This window comes from Papio anubis, chromosome 10 (assembly GCF_008728515.1).
Source record: "Papio anubis isolate 15944 chromosome 10, Panubis1.0, whole genome shotgun sequence".
In the NCBI taxonomy this organism is placed as follows: Eukaryota; Metazoa; Chordata; class Mammalia; order Primates; family Cercopithecidae; genus Papio; species Papio anubis.
The window spans coordinates 9,026,312-9,053,825 of NC_044985.1; the positions used below are offsets into that span (position 1 = coordinate 9,026,312).

At 45.3% G+C, this 27,514-nt stretch overlaps 1 protein-coding gene across 40 annotated transcripts in view; it reads left to right on the top strand.

Moving 5' to 3' along the window:
• CLASP1 (cytoplasmic linker associated protein 1) overlaps positions 1 to 4,166 on the top strand; it is a 307,430-nt gene extending 303,264 nt beyond the window's left edge. For all 40 annotated transcript variants that reach the window (XM_021923495.2, XM_009185059.3, XM_021923484.2 and 37 more), the window contains one exon: positions 947 to 4,166. In XM_021923495.2, coding sequence (XP_021779187.1) covers positions 947 to 1,033 — 87 coding nt within the window. In that variant the 3' untranslated portion in view covers positions 1,034 to 4,166. The remainder of the gene's footprint in view (positions 1 to 946) is intronic.
• The last annotated feature ends 23,348 nt before the right edge of the window (positions 4,167 to 27,514 follow it).

Sequence of the window (27,514 nt, forward strand, 5' to 3'; positions counted from 1 at the left end):
TGGTCTATCCTGGAGAATAGGATAAACCATATGTTAAATCACACATTAAGTTTCAATAGATTTGAAACTTGACGTATCCTTTGAGAAGGACGTGTGTTCCGTTGTTGAGTTTCATATACATCTGTTAGATCAAGTTGGTTTAGGGTTAAGTCCTCTATTTGCTTGCTTATCATCTGTCTGGTTCTTTTATCCATTATTGAGGGTGGGGTATCGAAGTCTTACCTCCAGAAGCTTTTTTGATGCCAAGTCTGTTTTGTCTGATGTTAGTATAGCCAGCCTTGCTCTCTTTGACTACTGTTCCATGGAATATCTTTTTATATCCTTTCATTTTCAATCCATTTATGTCTGTGGATCTGAAGTGAATTTCTTATAGACAGCATATAATTGGATCAAATGTTTATCCATTCCACCCACTTCTATCTTTTGATTGAAGAGTTTAATCCATTTACATTTAAAGTACTGCCAGGCATGGTGTCACACGCTTGTACTCCCGGCTACTCAAGAAGCTAAAGGTGTGAAGGTTAGAGGATTTGCCCTCTGACCTTGGCCCAGCCACTTCACCCCTGTGGAGCGGGGTTCTCACCCTACTTTTCCCCTGGCTCTGATGGAGCCTTTGGGCTGCAGTCGCCCTTGAGATGAATGGCCCTGCCCCCGTATCCCTTCCTCCATGAGCTGCTGCGGCCCACCTAGTTGTGACACCTGGTGGTGTTCTTGTAATTGCCCACTGCTTTTCCCTCTCCTCCTCTGCGTCGCTCTGTGTCCCTAGCACCTGGCAGATGCATTGGATGAGCAGCAGGCACTCAGAACATGTTTTTATAATGAATTCCTGAACCAAGGGAACGAAGGGACTTGCTGTTTTCTTACTGTCACCTGGGATTCTTTTTCCTGTCTTCTACTTTCTGACTGCTTTTCTTCCTGCTAATTCAGTTTCATCTTCTCTTTTCAGATGAAGCTACTAAACTTATATATCAAGAGGGCCCAGACCACCAACAGCAACAGCAGCTCCTCCTCCGATGTCTCCACGCACAGCTAATGGCAGTACCTGTCTCTTGTGTAGACCTAGAAGCAATCGGTGGTGCCTCTCAGAGACCTCTCCCCACCCCCTTCATCGGCTGCCCTGTCAGTACAAGGAGGCCCACAAATATTTATTACAATCAGTATTTTGGTCCCTTCCAGCTTTTCTGTAGAATCTTACTGGTATTGAATGTAAAGGAAGCAAGGCCTGTATTGCAGTCTTCATACAAAATGAAAGGAGTAAGAACAGAAAAGAGCCATGCTGAAACATGTCTTGTACAGCCTGCTGCGATGGCGAAACCATGTGTGTGGGGTGCCGTTTTTAAAAATCAGAGCGCTGTAGCCACTACTTGGTAGAAAGTAGCATTTTTTTTTTTTTCAGTTAATAACGGATTTGGGGGTGGGGTGGGGTGTTACTTTGTGTTCCTCCTCCTTAGCCTATTTTCTTGTGAGTATGGTCTGTGTGGGGCCCCTTTCACAGCTGACACCATGAAAGGTGACACATCTTTAAGTTGTGTTCTGAGACCTACTAAAAATGGGAATCAAGTCTTGGCAAGAACGGTCTGAAGATGGCCTTTTAACAAACGCTGGGAATTTTTCTTGTCATATCCGGACTGGAGGCCGACTGCCCTGGCTTTCAGCATAGAATTGGGAGTGCACCCCAGCAGTCTCCTTCCAGCCCTCCCTAATCAACTCCACAGACAAGGTCCACCCAGAGCTTCCATGCAAAGGAATTCTTCAAATTTAAATCTGGACACAAAAATAAGATAAATGTATGGCATCATGTAGGGATGCCTGAGATGGCAGTTCGTGAAGCACAGAAGATAAAAGAGAAGTCTTTCATCTTTACTGCTGAGATTCTTGGGAACACTGTTGTCATGGGGGTTCTGCCAAGATCCACATCCCTGGGTTACTTGGTGATTCAGATTTAGCAGCAACCTCTTTCCTCTCCCCGAAGTTCTGCTGAAGCTGTTCAGTTCTAACATGGTCTCAGTTAATCTGGTAAATGCCATCTTTACCATCTTAGTTCTGACTTCTCCATTTAATGTGGGATTAAGAGCAAAGAAAAGCCTAGAGAGACTGGATATCACAGTTTTCTTAATGTTATAAACTGAAGTCGTTCCTTGAATGTCTGTTGATGAAATAGTCACTGTTTAAGGAAAATAATTATGAGGTGTAGCAGATTGCAGAAAAACAGGATTAGAAACACACTTAAAAAGAACACACGTTTAGAGTCTGTCTTCCTCCTCAAGGAACCACTACCCCCTTTTACACACACCTTTAGAGCCTGATTACTCCAATAAAAGCAACTAGAGGTTTGCAGTCGGTTTAAATAAATTTTGACTAAAATTCTTAAGCCAAATGGAAATTCTTAATGCAATCATGAGGACTTCTATTGTCTCTTCCTGTTGTATTAGATCCCATAAATTGAACTGATTTTTCCATAAGGAAAACACTTCTTTTGAGATTAATTCTAATAATGTATTTGCTATTCCAGTGCAGAGCCCACTGCAACTGCTAGGACTGAAAGCAGACGCTGGGTGCCAGAGCACGTGGTTCTCACCATCATTTCCACAGACCCCTCTGCCCTGACCCTCCAGATTGGATGTAGGAAGCTGGGAAAGACTGATGTTGTATTTGGAAACATGCGCTGAAAATGAAGGCCTCATAATGTGTAGGAACAGTGAAGCCAGGGTGCTGACCGTGTGTGTGTGTGTGTGTGTGTGTGTGGCGTGTGGTGTGTGTGTGGCGTGTGGTGTGTGTGGCATGTGTGTGTGTGTGGTGTGTGTGTGTTTGTGCGTGCACCCTACACGTGTGGTACCTCACTGCTGCTGTTTAGGGAACTTGAGGGATGCATTTCAAGGGGTTGGGTATTCCTGACTAGCTTTGGCTTAAAATATAGCAGGACCAGGTCTTTTGTTGATAAATACTGTTGGTTTATTAAAATGTCATGAATAGTATTTCTTTTTTACACTCTACAAGTGAATTAGGGAGTCTTTTGTTGACGCGTCTGTTGTAGGAATGTGCGTCGGGCTAGGTTATCCGTGAGTGTCTTTATGCCTCATGCAGTTAGAAAGACCTTTCTCCTTGAGCTCTTTGACTCCAGAAGGCCCTGCAGTCCCCGGTGTACTGAGAAAGGATCTTGAACATCGCTGGACATCCTCATAGTACTCACAAAGGGCTAGCCTTGAATGTCACTTGCCCAGTCTTCTTCAGTCTCCTGACAAAGAGAGATACAATCACGTCACAGGTCTCTTGGCCTCAATCTGAAAACTGCTGCCGCCGCGCCGAGGAGACTCGCATGCCGCCACCACCTCACTGGGAGGGCGCCGAGCCCACCGTCGCCCCCTAGACCCTGACAGCTGCAGCTGCCTTGCCTTGCCGCCGCCTCCCTGCAGGGCCCCTGTTCCAACGAAAAACAGAACACACAAGAGCAGAGCACCTAGGCCTGTCTCTGCCTCCCCGTCTACCTGACTGGCCAGGGCCGGAGAGCCCTGCTGCTCCACTGCGGGGCCGGGAGGGCTGACTCCCTGCTTCCTCCAAACTGCTGCCTCCCCTGCAGCCAGGGTCTGGGCAGGGTGCGGCCAGTCCTTGGGGCACGCAGCTTCCTTCAAGTGCACTGTGTGTGCTTTCCGGACCTGCGGCGATGCCGCGGGCCTGCCTTTTCTACGCGCCTCACTAGCTTACCACCCTGTGCAGGTAATGCAACTGACTTTGTCTCATCAGCCTTTTTCTTTCCCTGCCACCCTTTATTTATCAAGCATAATGTTACACTTTAAAGGACAGCAAATAAGAACTTTGTAGAATCCCACCAGGACTTTGCTAACAATAATGTTTGGAAATAAAGAAATGCTCTGAAAAATATCAGCCACCAAAATAGTTTTGTTGGCACTGTGTTCACACGCATGGTCCCCACATCCCCAGGTTGGGTGGGTTTTTTGGGTTTTTTTTTTTTTGGTATTTTTTTGTTTTTGGGCTTTTTCATGTTACATCCATATCTGTATTTATATCTTATTTGTTTCACTTTCAAGTGTATCATGGCAAATGTACAGATTTTTTTTGTTAATAATGTGCTAGGATTTGCTAAAAAAGAAAACAAACAAAAAAAAACCCTTTTGAGTTTGCCCTAGAATAAATGAGACTTAATTCAATGTTCTGCTTGATGATGTCTTGATCACCGCCATGCGCTGCAGATAGCTGATCCCCTCCCCCTGCCACCAGAACACAGCCATTTCTATAAAGGGTCTGGGAGGACTCATACATCAGGAGAGCTTCTTCCCCTCGTGACATCAAGAGGTCAACCTGTGTGATCCCAGCATTCTGGGAGGCCAAGGCGGGCGGATCACTTGAGCTCAGGAGTTTAAGACCAGCCTGGGCAACATGGCAAAACCCCGTCTCTACTAAAAATACAAACATTAGCTGGGTGTGGTGGTGTGCCTGTAATCCCAGCTACCCAGGAGGCTGAGGTGGGAGAATCACTTGAGCCCGGGAGGCAGAGGCTACAATAAGCCGAGATCGCGTCACTGCACTCCAGCCTGGGTGACGGAGTGATACTCCATCTGAAAAAAATATAAATATATTTTTTTATTTAAAAAGGTCAACCTGGGGAAATGTCACACTTGATGGAGTCGCCTGGGAGCGGGTTGCTGTGCCGTGTGTGCAGTGACAAGGTGGGAGATGAGACGCATGGGCTGGAATCCCAGCCACGCTCCCAGAGGCCGCGTGAGCAGGGGCCTCCCTCATTGGCTCCATTTCCTCCACTGAGCAGTGAGAACAGTAGCTCCCGGAAAAGGTGGAAGCAGGAGGAAGCCTCAGCCTCGAATCCTGAGATGAGCTGGAGAGCCGCTGAGAGCAAATCAGGCTCCACTGAGAGCAGCCGGGCTCCCCTGCGTGCCTGCAGTTCTTCTCTGCCGCTCACTGGGGCCTGGAGCAGGCTGGGCAGGGCAGGAGCGGAGCCTCTGGGAGCCAATGCACATCACGGTCTCCACAGCCACTTCTTTGAAGCCCTTTTTTCCTTCAATTCTTAAAATTGTGGCAAGATACACATAACACAAGATTTACCATCTTCACCATTTGTAAGTGCGCTCGCTGTTCAGCGGTGGTAAATATATTCAGGTCATTGTGCTACCATCATCATGGTGTTCTGGAATCCCTCTATAGGGCTCTCAGCTAGTGAAACAAACCCTGTCCCCATGAAGCGTAACTTCTCCATTCCTCCCTCCCGCCAGCTCCTTGGCAACCAGCATCCTACTTTCTGTCTCTCTGAATTTGACTATTCTGGGCACCTCGCATAAGTGGATCACACAGTATTTGGCTTTCTGTGACTGGCTTATTTTGCTTAACATGTCAACGTTCATCCATGTTGTATGTATCAGAATTTATTTTTTAAATTTTTCTTTAAACACATGTTCACCTGCATTTTTTCACATTTTTAATTTCCTTCCTAAGGCTGAATAATATTCTATTGTATGGATAGACCACATTTTGAAGCTTTACTTTTTACTAAAAAGTTGTTTTCCATCGTGTTCCATGATACATCCTGAGTGCCACTATCCAGGGACTCGGTGCTCCTTTCTCCTGTGGCCCACCACCTTGCACCCCTGCCTGAGACGCCACAGCGTGCTCCGGATCGCAGATACGTGGATTGGAATCCCTGCTCCACCCCTGCCCGCCTTGGGCAGGTCATTTCCTGCCTCAGTCTTTTCATTTATGAATTGGGTTAAGAACTGCCTGGCTGTGTTCAAAACTATAGAAAAAAATAAAAAATAACTGCCTAGCAGAGGTGCCATGAGAGTTCATAGAGATGATGTAAGTGAAGCAGCTGGCCTGAAGTAAATGCTTCCGATGGTCACCTGCCCTGCCTCCTGTGGACCCGGAAATGCACAAGAGGGTGATGTCACCCCCCTTCCCTCCCCACAGGCACACCTGCGTGTGCAGAGCCCATTATTCATTAGCGAAAGAGACACCCCGGGGGGTGGGACCAGGTTCAGGCACAGCAGCCTGTTCAGCTTTCTGTATGTGGTTCTCCAACCCTGGTGCCATTGCCCTGCCTTACCAAAGGCTGCCAGGAAGTCCTTGCCATTTTTCAGAGGGTCACAGGCCACCCGTGAAGAGTGGGGTACTGAGGCTCTTAGCATTCCTGACTGACGAACTTCACACTTTGCAAGATTCTGGTCTGTAGCATCTTGCTGATTTTCACAGCAGTCCTGAAATGCCATCGAAGGACACACTGTCGTGTTCGGTTTCCAAATGAGGAAACAGGCACAGGAGGAGCCCCGGCTAAACAGTGACTGATGGAGTTGGGGCCAGGCCCCGCTCTGCTTCTGGTCTGGCAGTGCTCCCCCACCCTCGTCAGGCCTCGCACCCTTCCATCTCCCCTGGAGTTACCAGGACTCTCCTCAGAGTGCACCTCAGAACCCCTGGGGCCTTGTGAAGCCGATCATGGCCGGCCTGTGCTGCTGACCCAGTGGGGCTGGGGCAGCCTGAAAACGTGCATCTCCACAGAGCGCCCAGGCAATGCCGCCCCTACAGGGCCGGGGACCCCACTGGGGGTACCGCTGTAGAGCATTTTGCTTACAATGTGACAGGTGGTTTGACCCCAAGGTTGGGGACGATCCCGCAGGCTGTGGCTGAAAACAAGGCATGGCCTCAGGAATGTCAGGCCATCCCTGTCGTTACAGGTAAGTATAGTGACCAGCTAACTCAGCACGGGAAGACCAGGACTTCTGAAAGTGAAATGGGATGCCGCTAGCAGAGGAGACCATGAGGGCCTAGGCCGCGGGGGCCAGAGCTCCCTCCTCGGGGCACAGCTCTTCCCCCGCAGGTTCAGCCCACCTCCTCCAGTATTTATTAACTCACTGCAGTGGCTCCAGGCAGGAACGGACAAAGGTCGTGTGAATGGGTGTCTCATCCCAGCTACGGATTTAAAAGACATTAAAATGCCTCGTGCTGTGCCCTCCTCAGCTGCAGGGGCCCGGCCTCCAGGTGGACTTGCCGGGCCCTGGAGCCCCGGGAGACACAGTGTTCCTGGGTCACTTCCCAGCAGCTCCGGGATGCCCTGCCTCCCCCTGTGCCCTGCCAAGGGAACAGTCTGCGTGGGGCGGGCAGTGCGGCCTCCTACAGCGGTGGTTCAGGCTCTGCACCACAGTGGCCTCTGCTCCCTCACCGTGAGGACTTGGAAGGGTCCAGAGGTATGTCCAGGGCCAGCACCCAGGCCATGCCTCTCCTCTGGTCTTCTGCTTTCCTGTCTGCTGTCCTGCCATTCCCACTGGACACTTGCTCATTCTTCAGTGGGGACAAGAGCTGGGACCTGTGAGTGCTTACTACTGCCAAGCTGGCCGGGTGCAGTGGCTCATGCCTGTCATCCCAGCACTTTCGGAGGCTGAGGCGGGAAGATCAATTGAACCCAGGAATTCAAGACCGGTGTGGGTAACAGAGGGAGACCCCCGTCTCTACAAAAAGTTTTACAAATTAGCTGGGTGTAATGGCAAATACCTGAAGTCCCAGCTACTCAGGAGGTAGAGGCGGGGGGATCGCTTGAGCCCAGGAGATCAAGGCTGCAGTGAACCTTGACTGCACCATTGCTCTCCAGCCTGGGTGACAGTGAGAGACCCTGTTTCAAAATGACAAAACAGAAAGCAAACTCTGTTCCGATGCTGTGCTGAGCTTTCTGATGTAATCCTCACAACAGCCGCATGAGGCAGTTCCTATGATAATTCCCATTTTGTACATGGGAAACAGTGGCACGGAGACTCTCAGTAACTCACCTGGGGTCACAGGTCTCTCTTGTAAAGGAACTGGGATTCAAACCCAGGAAGTCTAGCTCTAGACTGAATCGGAGCCTTTTGCTTTGTAACTCTGTCCCTTCCCTGAGCCTCTGTTCCATTCACATCCACCTGACTTCTTGGCAAGTTCAGATGGGCCGTGGTCACAGGCAGGCCCGCCCAGCGTTTGACACCAAGCTCATGGTAAACATCTCCACAGCACTGCCCGGGGACTGCTCACTGGGCCTGGGTGGGGAAAGGCCCACCTGGGTGCTGGAATCTGGGGCTTAAATCCAATCCTGAGTGTTTTGAAACCTGTGACTTTAGCCAAATGACTCTAGCTTATGACGACCTCAGTTTCTTCCTCTGTAAAACCCTAGGAGATGGGAATTGGGGAGGTAGGGCTGGGGTGTGAGGGTGTGAGGATTAGCGCACTGTGTTAAAGTCCCTGACACCCTTCCAGAAGCCTGAGCAAATGTCAGCCATCATAATTCCTGTATTATTACTATCCTCGAGGTCCCTGCCCCCGTTTCTGACACATGACGCTCAACAAAGGTCTGGACAAATGAACAACCGATGTAAAGTCTCTGCCCCATCACCACTCAGTCCACGTGAAAGATTCACACGACAACTGTGGGCTTTCAGGCACCTTTCCCTACCTCGGGGGATGATGGGGCTGGGGACAGGACGGGGCCAGCATCCCCTCCCATTCACCCCTCACCCCCTACGCCTGCCGGGAGCCTCCTCCACGCTGTCCTTGGGCTCCTCAAACCTAGCGCAGCCCGGCCCGGCTTCCCTGCCCGTCTCCCACTGCTTGCTGCTCTCTAGTCTGTGGATGCTGATGCGAGGCTCTCCCCACCCTGCACTCCCCCTTCAGCGCCCCCACAGCCCCCCGCAACCCGCCTCCCATTGAACAGATGCTGCTGGGACCCTCTCCTACCCGGCCCTTCGCTCCCAACTCCCTACATCCTCCACCCCTTCTATCCTCTTCCCCAAAGCTGCATGGCTGCTGGGTTTTTCTTTTGTATTTGTATTTTTTGTTTGTTTGTTTTGTATTTATTATTTTGAGATGGAGTCTCACTCTGTCGCCCAGGCTGGAGTGCAGTGGCGCGATCTCAGCTCACTGCAACCTCCTCCTCCAGGGTTCAAGCCATTCTCCTGCCTCAGCCTCTTGAACTCCTGGCCTCAAGTGATGCTGCTGCCTCTGCCTCCCAGAGTGCTGGGATTACAGGCCCGTGCTGTTTAAAAAAAAAAAAAATGCTCCTCTGATGTATCATTCTTTCATGTCAAACCTTGCAATGTCTACCTCCTACCCGTCACTGCCATACACACTCCATGGGATAAAATTCCAAAATCTTGAACATGGCCTACGGGGCTTGCCACCTGGCCCCTGCCTTCTCCGCCACCCCATCTTGTGCCACTGTGCCCCAGGCACTGCCTCCCGGCCTCGGGGCCTTTGCACTGCTGTTGGCTGTGTCTGGCCCCCTGTCTACACACACACGCATGCACTCACCTACACAAGCACTCCTCTGGCTAACTGCACAGATCCTTCAGGTCCCAGCTTCAGTGCCAGGCCCCCTTCCTTTTTTGGAGAACATTCTAAATTAGACCCTTTTGCTTTTCCTTCCTAACACTTGTTACGCATTTTGTATCTATTTGTGCAATTATTTGTCATCTGAGTCATCTCTGTGGCTAAGAACTGGACCTGCATCCTTTACCTCTGTATTCCTAACACTTAGCCTGGCCCATGGTAGGTGGCGGATGGATGGATGGATGGATGACTGGTTTATGGTTCCCCAACTAGGATGTGGTCTCAGAACGTGACCTGGGGCTTCGAGTGTTTTCTATTTAGCTGGGAGCCCTGCCATGGTACTTGAGAACACAGTGGCTGCTACTAAACTGCCTGGGCTCAATTCCTAGCTCTTGTGTGACCATGGCAAGTTACTTCACTCTTTGTGCCTCAGTTTCTTCCTCTGCATGGAAAAAGTGCCAATGGCAGCAGTATCTACCTCATGGGATATTTGTAAATCACTGAAATATAACAGCACATGGCCAGGTGTGGTGGCTCACACTTGTAATCCCAGCACTTTGGGAGGCCGAGGTGGGCAGGAGTTCAAGACCAGCCTGGCCAATATGATGAAACCCTATCTCTACTAAAAATACAAAAAATCAGCTGGGCGTGGTGGCTCACGCCTGTAATCCTAGCTACTCAGGAGGCTGAGGCACAAGAATCGCTGGAACCCAAGAGGTGGAGATTGCTGTGAACCCAGATTGCGCCATTGCACTCCAGCCTGGGTGACAGTGAGATTCCATCTCAAAAAAAAAACAAAAAACAAAAAAACAGCAAATATGGCTGGGCACAATGGCTCATGCCTGTAATGCTATCACTTCGGGAGGCTGAGGTGGGAGGATCATTTGATCCCAGGAGTTTGAGGCCAACCTGGGCAACACAGCAGGACTCCCATCTCAAAAAATAAAAAACAAAAATAAATGAAATATAAGAGCATGCAGCCACCGCCCACACATCCTGGCAGCCATTGTACTTTGTCTGGTGGGCAGTTGAGCCGGTTCAGTGCGGGAGCATGCTTGGCCGTGGAGGTGTCCTGGGGTCCAACCCAGCTTCCCCATTTTTATCTGCAAACTCAGTGAGTCTTTTGGCTTCTATTAGCCCTAAAGTTGCAAGCAGCATGACCATTGTGGAAAACAGTCTGTAAAGCAGAAGATGTACGTACCTTACAACCCGCAGTTCTGCCTCTGGGACACACCCTGCAGCAAGGGTGTGCGAAACAGGACACAGCCCAAAGGCACCTGGGGAGGAGAAGGGATCAAGAAACTGTAGACTGCCCACATAAACGATACCATGAAGGGAAAAGGAAGGATCTGCAGCTGCGTTTATCACATGGGGAATTGAAAACGCCATTTTGGGGGGAAAGAGAAAGTCACAGAAGAAAGCATAGAGCATCTTGCCTTTTTCTCTTTGTCTTTTTTTTCTTTTTTTTTTTTGACAGAGTTTTCACTCTTGTTGCCCAGGCTGGAGGGCAAGGGCGTGATTTTGACGCACAGCAACCTCCGACTCCCGTGTTCAAGCAATTCTCCTGCCTCAGCCTCCCAAGTAGCTAGGATTACAGGCGCCCACCACCACGCCCGGCTAATTTTTTGTATTTGGTAGAGACAGGGTTTCACCATGTTGGTCAGGCTGGTCTTGAACTCCTGAGCTCAGGTGATCTGCCGGCCTCAGCCTCCCAGAGTGCTGGGATTAGAAGCGTGAGCCACCGCGCCCAGTCGCATCTTGCCTTTTTTAAAGGCCAAAATAACTAAAACAAAACCACGCATTTTCTTAGAGACACACGTGTGTGGTAAGACTCTACAAAATGAGTGGTTAGGAAACAAATTCAGGAGAGTAACTGCCTATTTGGGGGAGACGGGACTGAGATCGGGGGAGCATGTCATCAGTTTCAATGACCAGATGATGTTCTGCTTCGTAATTTGGGAGTGGGTTCACAGGTGTGTGTTTTGTTGTTATATAGCCCATAGCTCTCATTTATGCTCTATGTTTTCTTTTGCATTATCAAATATTTCATAATTTAAAGACTAAAATTGTGTGAGAATCCCAAGTTATAAGGTGGTCATTTAGGTGAGTTTCCTGTTGATTCTTTAGACAATCACAGACATGAAAACCCCCAGGTGTAAAATTCCTGTAGAGAATTTACAGAGCCTTGAGAGCACCTGTGTGGAGCTCCCATCCAAGGAAAACCACCCCACGTGAGACAGCCCAGTGTCCTAACAGGCCTGTATCCACATACAGGATATTGTCAGCCTTTGTGGGTCACTTTCTGCACATGGCGGTGGGGAAGGGCTGGGCATTGCCCTCCGGCCCGAGCATTAATGGGCTCTGTCTCCTTCACCACCTGCTCCTCCTTGGCTCCTCTCTGCCTGGTTTTGCCTCCTAACAAAAGCCAAAGGGATTTGAAATGATCTTGATGCCATCCAAATTAGCACTAATCACACAGGCTCCTGCTTTTCCAGCCAAGTCTGAGGTCCCTTATTCTCTGTGAGACATTTTCCGAAAGTATACGAAAGAGGACCCAAGAGAGACACACTCAGAGAGGCAGGTGCACATGGGGTGGGGGCTACTCTCGAAGTGTCAGGTTGCAGCGGGGAGAGGTTGAGTCTCAGGGCCATCCCCCCATCATGCCTTCCTCTATGGTGGGACCCAGCTTCCTCTCCCTCAATGCTAGGGCTTTGTGTATGGCCAGGTTCTGCCAAGGAGATAGCTGAACCTCACAAGATGAGAAGCAGCTTTTGTTGAGGATGGACACAGTGGTGGTGACATTTGGTTTTTGTGGGGCATCTCAGGTGCAGGTTCTAGCTTGTCCTCAGTTTCAAAGCTACCAAGCTGCAAGTGGCAGCCACTAAGATTTGGAAAGAAATTTTCTCTGTCTCTTGTTGTTCCTGGTTGAGTGGCACCCAGCCCTGGCACCCTGGCCCTCCCAATGATGATGTCCACTACCTGTCTGTAAGAAGTCCCATTCTGCTTAAACTAGCTGGAGAGGGGCTGGGCGTGGTGGCTCACACCTGTAATCCCAGCACTTTGGGAGGCAGAGGCTGGCAGATCACTTGAGCTCAGGGGTGTGAGACAAGCCTGGGCAACATGGCGAAACCTCATCTCTACCAAAAAAAAAAAAAAAAAAATTAACCAGGCATGGTGGCACATACCAGTATGCCTATAGTCCCAGATGATACTCCGGGAGGCTGAGGTATAAGGATCACCTGAGCCCATGAGGCGGAAGTTGCAATGAGCTGAGATTGCACCACTGCATTCCAGCCTGGGTGACAGGATGAGATCCTGTCTCTAAATACATATATAAACTAGCTGGAGGGGGCGCCATCATCTGTAATAGAGAACTCTGAGCCATGGAGAGACAAGACCACTAAAGCATCCAACTGAAGAGAAAACATCTCAATAAATGATGGCTTAGCCTTTTGGTGGAAGACCATCCAGCCAGTTAAAAGTGTATGTCCTACGCACAGGCAAAGATTTCATGAAGAAAACACCAAAAGCAATGGCAGCAAAAGCAACCATTGAAAAATGAGATCTAATTAAGGAGCTTCTGCACAGCATAAGAAACTATCATCAGAGTGAACAAACAACCTATCAGAATTAGGGAAAATTTTTGTAATGTATCCATCTGACAAAGGCCTAATATCCAGAGTCTACAAGGAGCTTTAACAAATTTACAAGAAAAAAAAAAGACCCCATTAAAAAGTGGGCAAAGGACATGAACAGACACTTCTCAAAAGAAGACATTCATGTGGCCAACAAACATGAAAAGAAGCTCAACATCACTCATCATTAGAGAAATACAGATCAAAACCACAATGAGATACCATCTCACACAAGCCAGAATGGTGAATACTATTAATAGAAAGTCAAAAACCAACAGATGCTAAGGTTGTGGAGAAAAAGAAATGCTTTTACACTGTTGGTGGGAGTGTAAATTAGCTCAACCACTATGAAAGACAGTGTGGCAATTCCTCAAAGATCTAGAGGCAGAAATACCATTTGACCCAGAAATCCCATTGCTGGGTATATACACAAAGGAAGGTAGATTATTCTATTATAAAGATACATGCACACATATGTTCATTGCAGCACTATTCACCATAGCAAAAACATAGACTCAACCTAAATGCCCATCAGTGATAAACTGGATAAAGAAAATGCGGTACATATGCACCATGGAATACTATGGAGACATAAAAAGGAACAAGATCATGTCCTTTTCAGGGATATGGATGGAGCCGGAAGCCATTACCTTCAGCAAACTAACACAGGAACAGAAAACCAAACACAGCATATTCTCACTTATAAGTGGGAGCTGAATTATGAGGACACATGGAAGAGAACAAAACACACTGAGGTCTGCCAGAGGGAATGGGGGAGGGAGAGCATCAGGAAGAACAGCTAATGCATGAGGGGGCTTAATACCTAGGTGATGGGATGATCTGTGCAGCAAACCACCACGGCACACGTTTACTTATGCAACAGATCTGCACATCCTGGACAGGTACCCCTGAACTTAAAATTTGAAGGAAAAAAAGTGTATGTCCAAAAAATTGTTCAAGACATGGGGATTACTGACAGTTAATATTAAGTGGAAAGTAGAAAGGTAGGGAGGATTTCCTCTTCTGATAATGGTACGCTAGATGATTTTGGGTAAAGAAAAGCTCGACAAAATATTTTGTACATTTATTGACAGTATTAGAGAGTTAACGAGGTAGTAAACAATTTCCAGGAACTTGCAGGAGAGAATGAGAGGATGACAATCTGGAGAGATGAGCCTAGCATTTAGGACAACTTGTGTCCCAGGGGTGTTCACTGCTCCAGAAGAGAAAGTTGAGATGCCAGGCAAGGCTTTTGACAGCCACATTACCTTTAATAGAAACAACTGGATCCAAGTTGTTAATGCCCCAAGTTCCTGGCAGAAACAAACCTAAAGCTTCTCTGGAGGAGGATAACATCATTCAGGCCACAAGATACTTATGCGATTTTCAGGTACACTGTTTAGCCCACCACATGAGGAGACAGTGTGCACAAAGACCCATGGAAAAACACACAATGGATGAAGACCCACAAAAGGCTCCAACTATCTGAGTTATCAAACAGACTTTAAAATAACGTTAACAAGTTTGAAGAGATAAATGACAAGATTGAGGGTTTCTGCAGAAGACTGACTAGAAATTTTAAAAATTTGTCATACTATACTAAAAAAAAGGATATGACAGAATTTTTAAAATTTTTACAATTGAAAGACAAAATAGGCCAGACACGGTGGCTCACACCTGTAATCCCAGCACTTTGGGAGGCCAAAGCAGGTGGATCAGGAGGTCAGGAGATGGAGACCATCCTGGCTAACACGGTGAAACCCAGTCTCTACTAAAAACACAAAAAATTAGCTGGACGTGGTGGTGGGCGCCTGTAGTCCCAGGTACTTGGGAGGCTGAGGCAGGAGAATGGCATGAACCCAGGAGGCAGAGATTGCAGTGAGCCGAGATCGTGGCACTGCACTCCAGCCTGGGCGACAGAGAGAAACTCCGTCTCAAAAAAAAAAGAAAAGAAAAGAAAAGAAAGATAAAATAGTTGAAATTAAGAACTCAAAGGATAACTTTACCAGTAGATTAGATATAGCTGAAAAGATTAGTGAACTGGAAGACAAGTTGGAAGATGATATCAAGAGGGAAGCACAGAAAAACAGAAAGATGGAAATACGGAAGCCATGAGAGGAAGCATAGCAATAAAAAGAATACTCAACTCCACATAATGGGAGTCCCAGAGCCAGGGAGAAACAGAGTGCAGCAGAAGCAGTATGTCAAAAGATAATGGCAGTTGGGCACGGTGGCTCATGCCTGTAAACCCAACACTTTGGGAGACCGAGGCAGGTGGATCACCTGAGGTCAGGAGTTCAAGACCAGCCTGACCAACATGGTGAAAACCCGACTTTACTAAAAATACAAAAAAAATGAGACAGGCATGGTGGTGCAAGACTGTAATCTCAGCTACTCGGGAGGTTGAGGCAGGAGAATCATTTGAACCCAGGAGGGCAGAGGTTGCAGTGAGCTGAGATTGCACCACTGCACTCCAGCCTGGGTGACAGAGTGAGACTCTGTCTCAAAAAAAAAAAAGGACAGAATACACCAGTGAAATGACCAACATTTTTAGATTGGATTTTAAAAAACCACAACTATATTCTGTGGCACATCTAAATATAAAGATATACATAAGTTGAAAACAGATTGGAAAAAGACATATGATGAAAACACTAACCAAAAGAAAGCTTTGTAGCTGCAGGAAAATTCATAAAATTAGGGAAAGTAGAGTTAAGCAAAAAGCAGTATTAGAACTAAAAGATAAATTTCAAAACGGTAAAAGGTTTGATTCATCAGGGAGCTAACACAGTTCTAAAGTTGATGTACCTGATACATCAGCTTCAAAGTGCATGGAGAAGAGAGCTAACAGAACTAAAAGGAGGAATAGACAAAAACCTCAATCATAGTGGGAGATTTTAATACAACTCTCAAATACTAATAGAAAAAGCAGCCCGGCTCCCTTACCAAATTAGTAAGGATATAGAAAATTTGAACAATACAATTAATAAAGTTGACCTAAATGGCAAATATATCAAACTCCAACCAGCAATGGTATAGTCCACATCCTTTTCATGCACACAGGAACAATTCATAAAAATTAAGCACATACTGGGCAATAAAGTCTCAATATATTTCAAAGAACTGAAATTATGGCTGGATGCAGTGGCTCACACATGTAATCACTTTGGGAGGCTGAGGTGGGTGGATCACTTGAGTTCAGGAGTTTGAGAACAGCCTGGGCAACATGGCAAAACCCCATCTCTACCAAAATACAAAAATTAGCCTGGTGTGGTGGTGCACACCTATAGTTCCAGCTACTTGGGAGGCTGAGGTGGGAGGATCACTTGAGTGCAGGAGGTGGAGGTTGCAGCAAGCCAAAATCTTGCCACTACACACCAGTCTAGGTGACAGAGTGAGACCCCATCTGGAAAATAAAAATCAATAAACCTGACCAGGTGTGGTGACTCATGTTTATAATCATTTCATTTTCAGATGCTGAGGCAGGAGTTTGAGACCAGTGTGGGCAACATAGTGAGACTGTCTCTACACATTTTCTTTAAATTAATAAACCTTTGGCAAGATTAATTGAGACAGAAAGGAAAAGGCATGAATTGTCAGTATCAGGAATGAAATGAGGAACATTATCAGACATCCTATAGATGTTAAAAACATAATTGGGAGCAACTGGAATTCACATGCAAAAGAGTACATTTGGAACCCTATCCCACACCATATACAAAAAGAGTACATTTGGAACCCTACCCCACACCATATACAAAAAGAGTACATTTGGAACCCTACCCCACACCATATACAAAAATTAACTCAAAATGAACCAAAGACCCCCAACATGAGAACTAAAACTATAAGCCAGGCATGGTGGCATGCCTGTAGTCCCAGCTACTCAGCAAGCTAGGGAGGGAGCTTTTTCTGTTTGTTTGTTTGTTTTGTTTTTTGACAGTATTTTTCTCTGTCACCCAGGCTGGAGGGCAGTAGTGCAATCACAGCTCACTGCAGCCTCGGCCTCCTGGGCTCAAGTGATCCTCCCACTTCAGCCTTCTGAGTAACTGGGACTACAGGTTTGTGTCACCATGCCCTACTAATTTTTTTTATTTTTTGTAGAGACAGGGTCTCACTATGTTGTCCCAGCTAAGGGAGGATAGCTTGAGCCCAGGAATTCAAGGCCAGCCTGGGCAACATAGCGCGACCTCCATCTCTAAAATAAAGAAACGATTAAACAAAAACTATAATACTCTTAGAAGAAAGCATATGTTAAATCTCTGTAACCTTGTATTAGGCAATATGACACCAAAAGCACATGCAAACAAATAAAAAATGGATAAATTAGACTTCATCAGAATTAACATTTTTTTTTTGCTTCAAAAAAGAAAAAAAACAGACCGGGCACAGTGACTCATACCTGTAATCCCAGCACTTTGGTAGGCCAAGGCAGGAGGATCGCTTGAGCCCAGGAGTTAGAGACCAGTGTGGGCAACATGGCAAGATCCTGTCTCTACTAAAAATTAAAACTTTATATGAATTCACATTATAGATTGAAAAAAATTAAAAATAAAAATAAGAAATTTAGCCAGGTATGGTGGTACATGCCTGTAGTCCCAGCTACTGGGGAGACTGAGGGAGGAGGACCTATTGAGCCCAGGTCATGGAGGTTGCACTCCAGCCTGGGCAACAGAGTAAAACTCCATCTCAATAAAAAAAGCGAGGGCTGGGTGTGGTGGCTCACGCCTGTAATCTCAGCACTTTGTGAGGCCAAGGCAAGAGGATTACCTGAGGTCAGGAGTTCGAGACCAACCTGGCCAACATGATGAAACCCTGTCTCTACTAAAAATACAAAAAAAATTAGCCGTGGTTGTACACACCTTTAATCCCAGCTACTCAGGAAGCAGAGGCAGGAGAATTTCTTGAACCCGGGAGACGGAGGTTGTAGTGAGCTGAGATCGCCCCACTGCACTCTAGCCTGGGCGACAGAGTGAGACTTGATCTCAAACAAACATACAAAAAAAAAAGTGAGAAAACAACCCACAGAATAGAAGAAAATATTTGCAAATCACAAGTCTGATAAGGGACTTGTGTCCAGAATATCTAAGAACTCTTACAAGTCAACAATAAAAAGATGAACCAATTTAAAAATGGGCAAAAGATCTGAATAGACATTTCTCCCAAAAGACACATAAATAGCCAACAAGCACATGAAAAATGATCAACATCATTAGTCATTAAAGAAATGCAAATCAAAACCACAATGAAATACAACTTCGCACCCACTAGAATGGCTAGAATCCAAAAGACAGACAGTAACAAGTGTTGACAAAGATGTGAAGAAACTGGATCCTTCATATATTGCTGGTGAGATTGTAAAGTGGTACAACCACTTTGGAAAAGAGTTTGGCAGATCCTACAAAAGTAAAACATAGAGTTTCCATATGACCAGCAATTTCAAGCCAAGGTATTTACTTAAGATAATTTAAAATATATGTTACATAAAAATATATACAAGAATGTTTGTAGCAACATTATAAAAGTCAAAAAGTGCAAACATAAATGTTCATCAAGTGCTGAACAGAGAAACAAAATATATAGCTATACAATGGAATATTATTTGGCCATAAAAGGGAATGATGTACTGATACACACTGTAACGTGGATGAACCATGAAAACATTACACTAAGTGAAAGAAGCCAATCTCGAAAGACTATATATTATATAATCCCACTTATATGAAATGTCCAAAATAGGCAAACATATAGAGACATAAAATAGGTTAGTAGTTGACAGGAGCTGGGGGAAGGGGAGAACAGTGAGTAAGTGCTAGTGGATGTAGTTTCTTAGGAGAATTATTAAAATGTTCTGGAATTTAAATAATGGCGATGGTTTCACAACTCTGTGGCTATAACAAACACTACTATATTGTACACTTAAAGATAAAAAAGGCCAAGCACAATGGCTCACGCCTGTAATCCCAGCACTTTGGGAGGCCGAGGCGGGCAGATCACAAGGTCAAGAGATCAAGACCATTCTGGCCAACATGGTGAAATCCCGTCTCTACTAAAAATACAAAAATTAGCTGGGCGTGCTGGTGTGCACCTGAAATCCCTGCTACTTGGGAGGCTGAGGCAGGAGAATCGCTTGAACCCGGGAGGCAGAGGTTGCAGTGAGCCGAGATTGCACCACAGCACTCCAGCCTGGCAACAGAGTGAGACTCTGTCTCAAACAACAAACAAACAAAACAAAAAAGATAAGTATATACAATATAGCAATAACAATATTATGCCAAAATGTAGATGAAATGGATGAATTATAGAAAAATAGAATCCAAGACTAATACAAGAAAAAAGCAACTGTCAATGGTCTTATTGCTATTTTTTTTTTTTTTGAAATGAAGTCTCAATCTATCGCCTAGGCTGGAGTGCAGTGGCACAATCTTGGGTCACTGCAACCTGTGCCTCCCAGGTTGAAGTGATTCTCCTGCCTCAGCCTCCCAAGTAGCTGAGACTACAGGTGTACACCACCACACCAGGCTAACTTCTGTATTTTTAGTAGAGATGGGATTTCACCATGTTGGCCAGGCTGGTCTCGAACTCCTGAGCTCAAGTGATCTGCCCACCTCAGCCTCCCAAAGTGCTGCGATTACAGGCGTGAGCCACCGTGCCTGGCCAGTCTTATTACTATTAAGGGAATTTAATAGATAATTTAAAACTTCCACGTGAAGAAAACTCCAAACCCAGATGCCTGCACTTGTACATTGACCAAACATTCAAGGAAGAAAATAATTCCAATTCCATGCAAACTCCTCCAGAGAATAGAAGAGAAGAAACACTACCTTATCAGGTCAGCATAACCTTGATACCAAACCTGATGAAGACATTATGAGAAAGGAAAATTATAGGCCATCTACTCATTAAACATAGATACAAAAATCCTGCACAAAACATTAGCAAATGGAATCTTGTAACATATAATGATCAAATAGTGTTTACTCCGAAGTTGGTTTAAATTAGAAATCAAGGCTGGGCGCGGTGGCTCACGCCTGTAATCCCAGCACTTTGGGAGGCTGAGGCAGATCATGAGGTTAGGAGTTTGAGACCAGCCTGACTAACATGGTGAAACCCCATCTCTACTAAAATTACAAAAATTAGCCAGGCAAGGTGGCATACGCCTGTAATCCCAGCTACTCAGGAGGCTGAGGCAGGAGAATCACTTGAACCTGGGAAGCAGAGGTTGCAGTGAGCAGAAATTGTGCCACTGCACTCCAGCCTGGGCGACAGAGAGAGACTCCGTTTCAAAAAAAAAAGAAAAGAAAAAGAAAAGAAAATCAGTTAGTGGAATTTATCACATGAACAGAGTATAAGAGAAAAATCATAATCATCAGACATATAGAAGCAGCATTTTATAAAATTCAACATCCATTTATGATTTTTAAAAATACTTTTAGCAAACTCAGAATAGTAGAAAATTGTGTTAATCTGATAAAATGAACTTATGAAAAAACCTACAGCAAATATCATACTTAATGATGAGATGTTGAAAGCTTTCCCTCTGAGATCTGAACAAGGCAAGGATGCATATTATCACTACTTCCACGAAATGCTGTGGTGCGGTGTGAAGGGCAAGAAGAAAGATTAAAGGCATAAGGATCAGAAAGAAAGAAGTAAAACTGTCATAATTTGTGACTGAAATGACCATGCAAATAGGAACCCCCAAAATATCTAAAGATAATTATGAGAATTCATAAAAAGTTTAGCAAAGTTGCTGAATAAAACTCAGTTAAAACTGTCTATAAACATAAGAAGAAAGTGAAATTTTTAAACAAATAATGTTTACACAGAATAAAAATTTTGAGTATCTAGAAATAAATATTTTAAAAATGGGCAAGACTTTGAAAAAAACTATTAGAAAAATTTTTGCGGTAAATTAAAGGTTTAAGTAAATGGAGAGATATGTTCATGGATCGGAAGACATAGTATTGTAAAGTCACCAGTTCTCCCCAAATGATCTGTACATTTAATGCAATTCTAATAAAAATCCCAATGGGAATTATTATACAGCTTGGTAAGCTGATTTTAAACTTTATATGGAAGTGCAAAGGAATAACAATAGCCAGGACACCCTTAAGGAAGAGGAAAATAAAGGTGGGAGGATTTGTTCCATCAAAATCAATAATTTTGGAGGCAAGCTGGGCCGATCACCTGAGTCCAGGAGATCAAGACCAGCCTGTCCAACTTGATGAAACCCCATCTCTACTAAAAATACAAAAGTTAGCCAGGCGTGGTGGCGGGTGACTGCAATCACAGCTACTTGGGAGGCTGAGGCAGAAGAATCCCTTGAACCCAAGAGGTGGAGGTTGCAGTGAGCTGAGATTGTGCCACTGCACTCCAGCCTGGGCAATAGAGTGAGACTCTGTCTCAAAAACAAACAAACAAAAATCAATAATTTTTACAAACTTCAAAATAATTATGGTAGTGTGGTATGCGTCAGTAATAGACAAATAGATAAAGAGAAAATAGACCCATGCATGCTTTGGTTTAAAACAAAGGTGGCACTGCAAACAAGTGGGAAGAGGAGAGCATTTTCAATAATAATCTGGGCCAACTAGATACACATGGGAAAAAAAAAGAAAAGAAAAATGTGACCCCTACCTCACACCATGCACAAAATTAATTCCAGGAGGATTATAGGCCTGAACATGAAAGACAAAACAAATAATTTAGAAGATAATTAAGGCAGATATCATCATGCTCCCAGGGTAGAAAAGATTTCTTAAATAGAAAACAAAGAGCAATATTCATTAAGGAAGGGATCAATAAATTGACTCATTAAAATGAATAATTTCAGTCCAGGCATGGTGACTTAAATTTGTAATCCCAGTATTTTGGGAGGTTGAGGTGGGAGGATCACTTGCACCCAGGAGTTCAAGACCAGGCTGGGCAAAACTTCATCTCTATGAAAAAGTCAAAAATTAGCCAAGCATGCTGGCATGTGCCTAGGCTGAGGCTGGAGGATTGCTTGAGCCCAGAAGGCCAACGCTGTAGTGAGTCATGATCACACCACTGCCCTCCAACCTGGGCAACAGAGCGAGACCATGTTTCAAAAATAAAATAAAATACATAAAATATATAGTTTCCTGTCATCAAATGAGTTATTAAAAGAGTGAAAAAGTAACCTAATGTAAATGACGAGTTAATGGGTGCAGCACAGTAACTTGGCACATATATACATATGTAACAAACCTGCACATTGTGCACATGTACCCTAGAACATAAAGTATAATAAATACTAAAAAAAAGAAAAAGTAACCTGGATAATGGAAAAATACATTCGCAATATATTTAACCAATAAAGCGTTCAATATCAAAATATATAAAAGAAAAACTCTTTTAAATCAATAAGAAGGAAAGACAATTTAGAACAGTGGGCTATAGAGTAGTGGTGTTCACAAAACTAGAATCCAAATGAGAGTATAAGAAAAGGTGCCCGCCGGACGCGGTGGCTCATGCCTGTAAGGCCAGCACTTTGGGAAGCCAAGGCGGGTGGATCACCTGAGGTCAGGAGTTCGAGACCAGTCTGGCCAACATGGTGAAACCCTGTCTCTACTAGAAATACAAAAAAAATTAGCCGGGCTTGGTGGCACACGCCTGTAGTCCCAGCTACTCAGGAGGCTGACGCAGGAGAATTGCTTGAACAGCACTTTTAAACGATAGACTATTAGCCATGTGTATTACAGAATCTCAACTATAAAATATATGAAGAAAGGCACCATAAGAAGATTTGTAGTTGTTTTTGGATGGTGGGAACATGCGTGATTTTTCTGTTTCATTATATTGGCCTGTATGGTCCAAGTTTTCTTCACTGAGTCTACATTCCTTTTTTTTTTTTTTTTTTTTTTTTAAACAGAGTCTTCCTCTGTCACCCAGGCTGGAGTACGGTGGTGTGATCTTGGCTCACGGCAGCTTTGACCTCTGAGGGTCAAGCAGTCTTCCCACCTCAGCCTCCTGAGTAGCTAGGACAACAGACACATGTCACCACACCCAGGCAAGTTTTGTGTGTTTTGAGGAGACAGGGTTTTGCTATGCTGCCCAGGCTGGTCTTGAACTCCTCGCTCAAGTGATCCACCCGCCTTGACCTCCCAAAATGCTAGGATAACAGACATGAGCCACGGTGCCCAGCCAAGTCTGTATTACATTTGTAAGTATAAATAAAATTAACATTAATAAGAAGCTACCCAGATCCAGCCAAAAAGAAAAGAAAAAGTGAAACAGAAAGATAGGTAAGGCAAATATGGCAAACTGCTAACCATTTAAGCTTAGGAAGTGTCTATAAGGATACTCTATATTTTTGTTTAAACTTGTTTTGTTTATTAAAAATTTGTTATAATAAAAGGTTAAAAATTAAAAGATGTGTAAAAGCCTGTGCAGGAGGATGCCTGCAGGTGGGAGGCGGTATCAGCCCTCACATGGATGAAGCCCCCAGGGGACCTTCTGTCTTCCTCAAATCCTAAGGGAAAGGTAAGGGGCCTAGAGGTCCCCAACAAGAAGCTGTTTTTGGAAGCCAGATGGTTTAGATCCTTTCTCTTTGTACATTTAGTTCTCAGTTGGCCTCCCTTGGAGTTTCATGTCAGATTTCGGGAAGCCCAAGTCCTCCTAGAGAAGGCAGCATTTCCCGGCAAAGCTCAGCTCCCTTCCCAGGTGACTGCAGGACTGACCTCCAAATTATTTGCCCACTGTAAATGACAAGACCCTGAGTCCACCTTGATCTAGTGTTATGGCTGAACTGTGTCCACCTCCAAATTAATATGTTGAAGTCCTAACCCCCAGTACCTTGAATGTGACTTTATTTGGAGATAGGGCCCTTAAAGAGTTAATTAGGCCAGGTGCAGTGGCTCACGCCTGTAATCCCAGCACTTTGGGAGGCCAAGGCAGGCGGATCACCTGAGGTCAGGAGTTCGGGACCAGCCTGGACAAAATGGTGAAACGCTGTCTCTACTAAAAATACAAAAATTAGCCAGGCGTGGTGGCGGGCATCTGTAATCCCAGCTACTCGGGAGGCTGAGGCGGGAGAATCGCTTGAACCCGGGAGGCGGAGATTACAGTGAGCCGAGATCACACCACTACACTCCAGCCTGGGTGCAACAGAGCAAGACTCCGTCTCAAAACAAACAAACAAAAAGTTAATTAAGTTAAATTGTGTTTTTTCAGGTGGGCCTTAATCAATATGACTGGTGTCCCGATAAGAAAAAGAAATGTGGATACACAAAGAGGTACCAAGGATGCACGTTGCTATGGTTTGAATGCTTGTCCTTTCTAAAACTCATGTTGAAATTTAATTACCACTATAACTGAATTAAAAGGTGGTGTTATTTTTTGTTTTTTGTTTTTTGTTTTTGGTGGAGTCTTGCTCTGTCACCAGGCTGAAGTGCGGTGGCATGATCTCGGCTCCCTGCAACCTCCACCTCCCAGGTCCAAGCAATTCCCCTGCCTCAGCCTCCTGAGTAGCTGGAACTACAGATGCATGCCACCACACCCAGCTAATTTTATGTATTTTAGTAGAGACGGGGTTTCACCACATTGACCAGGATGGTCTCTATCTCCTGACCTCGTGATCTGCCTGCCTCGGCCTCCCAAAGTGCTGGGATTACAGGCGTGAGCCACCATGCCTGGCATTTTTTGTTCGTTTGATTTTTGAGAGGGAGTCTCACTCTGTCACCCAGGCTGGAGCACAGTGGCATGATCCTGGCTCACTGCAGCCTTGACCTCCTGGGCTCAGGTGATTCTCCCACCTCAGTCTCCCAAGTAGATGGGACTATAGGCGTGTGCCACCATGCCTGGCTAATTTTTTCTATTTTTAGTAAAGACAAGGTTTCACCATGTTGGTCAGGCCAGTCTTGAACTCCTGACCTCAAGCAATTTGCCCACCTCAGCCTCCCAGAGTGTTGGGGTTACAGGCGTGACCCACTGTAGCTGGCCAGGTGGGGCCTTTAAGAGGTGATTAGGCTCCACTCTCATGGGTGGGCTTAATGTCTTTTAAAAAATGACATCCAAGGCTGAGCATGGTGGTTCACGCCTGTAACCCTAACACTTTGCAAGGTGGAGGCAGGAGGATCATTTGAGTCCAGGAGTACAAGACCAGCCTGGGCAACATAGGGAGACCTCATCTCTACAAAAAATAAAAGCTGGGCTTAGTTAGCATATGCCTGTAATCCCAGCTACTCTTGGGAGGCTGAGGTGAGGGAACTGCTTGAGTCCAGGAGGTTGAGACTGCAGTGACCTATGATTGCACCACTGCACTCCAGCTTGGGTGACAAAGTGAGACCCTGTCTAGGGGGAAAAAAAAAAGGCCTCCAGGAGCAGATTTTTGCTCTTGCTCTTCTGGCTTGGACCATGGGATGATGCAGCATGAAAGCCCTCACCAGATGCTGACACCATGCTCTTAAACTCCCCAGGCTCCAGAACTGTTTGCCAAATAAATTTCTGTTTATTGTAAATTGCCCAGTCTGTGCTATTTTGTTATAGTAACATAAAATGGATGAAGATACACATGCATCGAGGAAAGGTCATGTGAGGACACAGAAGAGAATAATCATCCACAAGATTAGGACAGAGGCCTCAGAGGAAACCAACCTTGCTGACACCTTGATCTTAAACCTCTAGCCTCTAGAACTGTGAGAAAATAAATTTCTGTTTTTTAAGTCCCTCAGTCTGTGGCATTTGTTATGGCAACTCTAGTAAACTAACACACCTCAACAGATGATATGGTTTGGCTCTGTGTCCCCACCCAAATTTCATCTTGAATTGTAATCCCCGCGTGTCGAGGGAGAGAGGTGATTGAATCATGGGGGCAGTTTCCCCCATGCTGTCCTCATAATAGTGAGTGAGTCTCACGAGATCTGATGTTTTTTTGTTTTTTGTTTTTTTTTTTTTTTTTGAGATGGAGTTTCATTCTTGTTGCTGAGGTTGGAGTGCAGTGGTGTGCTCTTGGCTCATCATAACCTCTACCTCCTGGGTTCAAGTGATTCTCCTGTCTCAGCCTCCCGAGTAGCTGGGATTACAGGCATATGCCACGGCACCAGGCTAATTTTGTATTTTTAGTAAAGATGGGGTTTCACCATGTTGGTCATGGAGTCCCAACCTCAGGTCCCAAACTCCCAACCTCAGGTGATCCTCCCACCTCGGGCTCACAAAGTGCTGGGATTATAGGCATGAGCCACTGCGCCCGGCCAAGACCTGATGGTTTTATGAGCATCTGCCATTTCCCTTGCTTACACTTTCCTCTTCTGCCACTGCATGAAGAAGGTCCTTGCTTCCTCTTCACCTTCCACCATGATGTAAGTTTCCTGAGGCCTCCCCCGCCATATGGAACTGTGAGTCAATTGAAGCTCTTTCCTTTATAAATTACCCAGCCTTGGGTAATGCCTTTATAGCAGTGTGAGAACAGACTAATACAACAGGGTTCTTAAGGTTAGGCCATTCTGGGCCAGAAACAAGAGGATTAGCACCTGGAGTGGCCACAGGACATTTTTCTCACCATCAACATGCCACAGCTTTATCAAGGGAGCTCAGCACAGAATTAATTCCCAAGAAGAACAAACAGGAATAGAAGCCATAAATCTGGCTCTCAAAGAGTTTACAGTGTTATTGAGGAAAGAGATGGCATTTACTGAAATAGTTGTTGTGTTCCCACCAAAAGGAAATGAAAGTCCAGTTCCTAAAGGAGAACTCTCCTGTTTTGAAGGGTCTGAGCTCACTGTAGAGCCCAAGTATGCCCCACTGCACACACAGACACACAAAAGTTTCATTTTTAAAAACCAAACTATCAAAATGGTAACCAATGCTTACGACATATTAAGAGACAAAAGCCATTTGCGAAAGTATATATATAATATAAACCCAATTTTATTTTTTATTTTTATTTTTTTGACACAGGGTCTTGCTCTGTTGCTCAGGCTGGAGTGCAGTGGTGCAATCTTGGCTCACTGCAGCCTCTACCTCCCAGACTCAAGTAATCCTCGCACTTCAGCCTCCCGAGTAACTGGGACTACAGGCATGTGCCACTATACCCGACTAATTTTTGTATTTTTAGTGGAGATGAGGTTTCACTATGTTGCTCAGGCTGGTCTTGAACTCCTGGGCTCAAGCAATCTGCTCACCTCAGTCTCCCAAAATTCTGGGATTACAGGTGTGAGCCACTGCACCCAGCTCCCCCAATTTTATTTTATATATGTGCCTATATGAAAGAAAATATACAAACATGTTTCTGTGCATTCTGTAATCATTTCTATTGCTACATAAAAATTTACCATAAAATTAGCAGCTCAAAAAACACAGATGTGTGATTTCATAGTTTCCATAGTCAGGAGTCCAACCTTGGGTTCTCTGACTGACTCCTTTGCTCAAAGTCTTCTAAGACTGAAATCAAGATATTTACTGTGGCTGGGCGTGGTGGCTCATGCCTGTAATCCTAGCACTTTGGGAGGCCGAGGTGTGAGGATCACCTGAGGTCAGGAGTTCAAGACCAGCCTGGCCAACATGGTGAAACCCTGTTTCTACTAAAAATACAAAAATTAGCTGGAGGT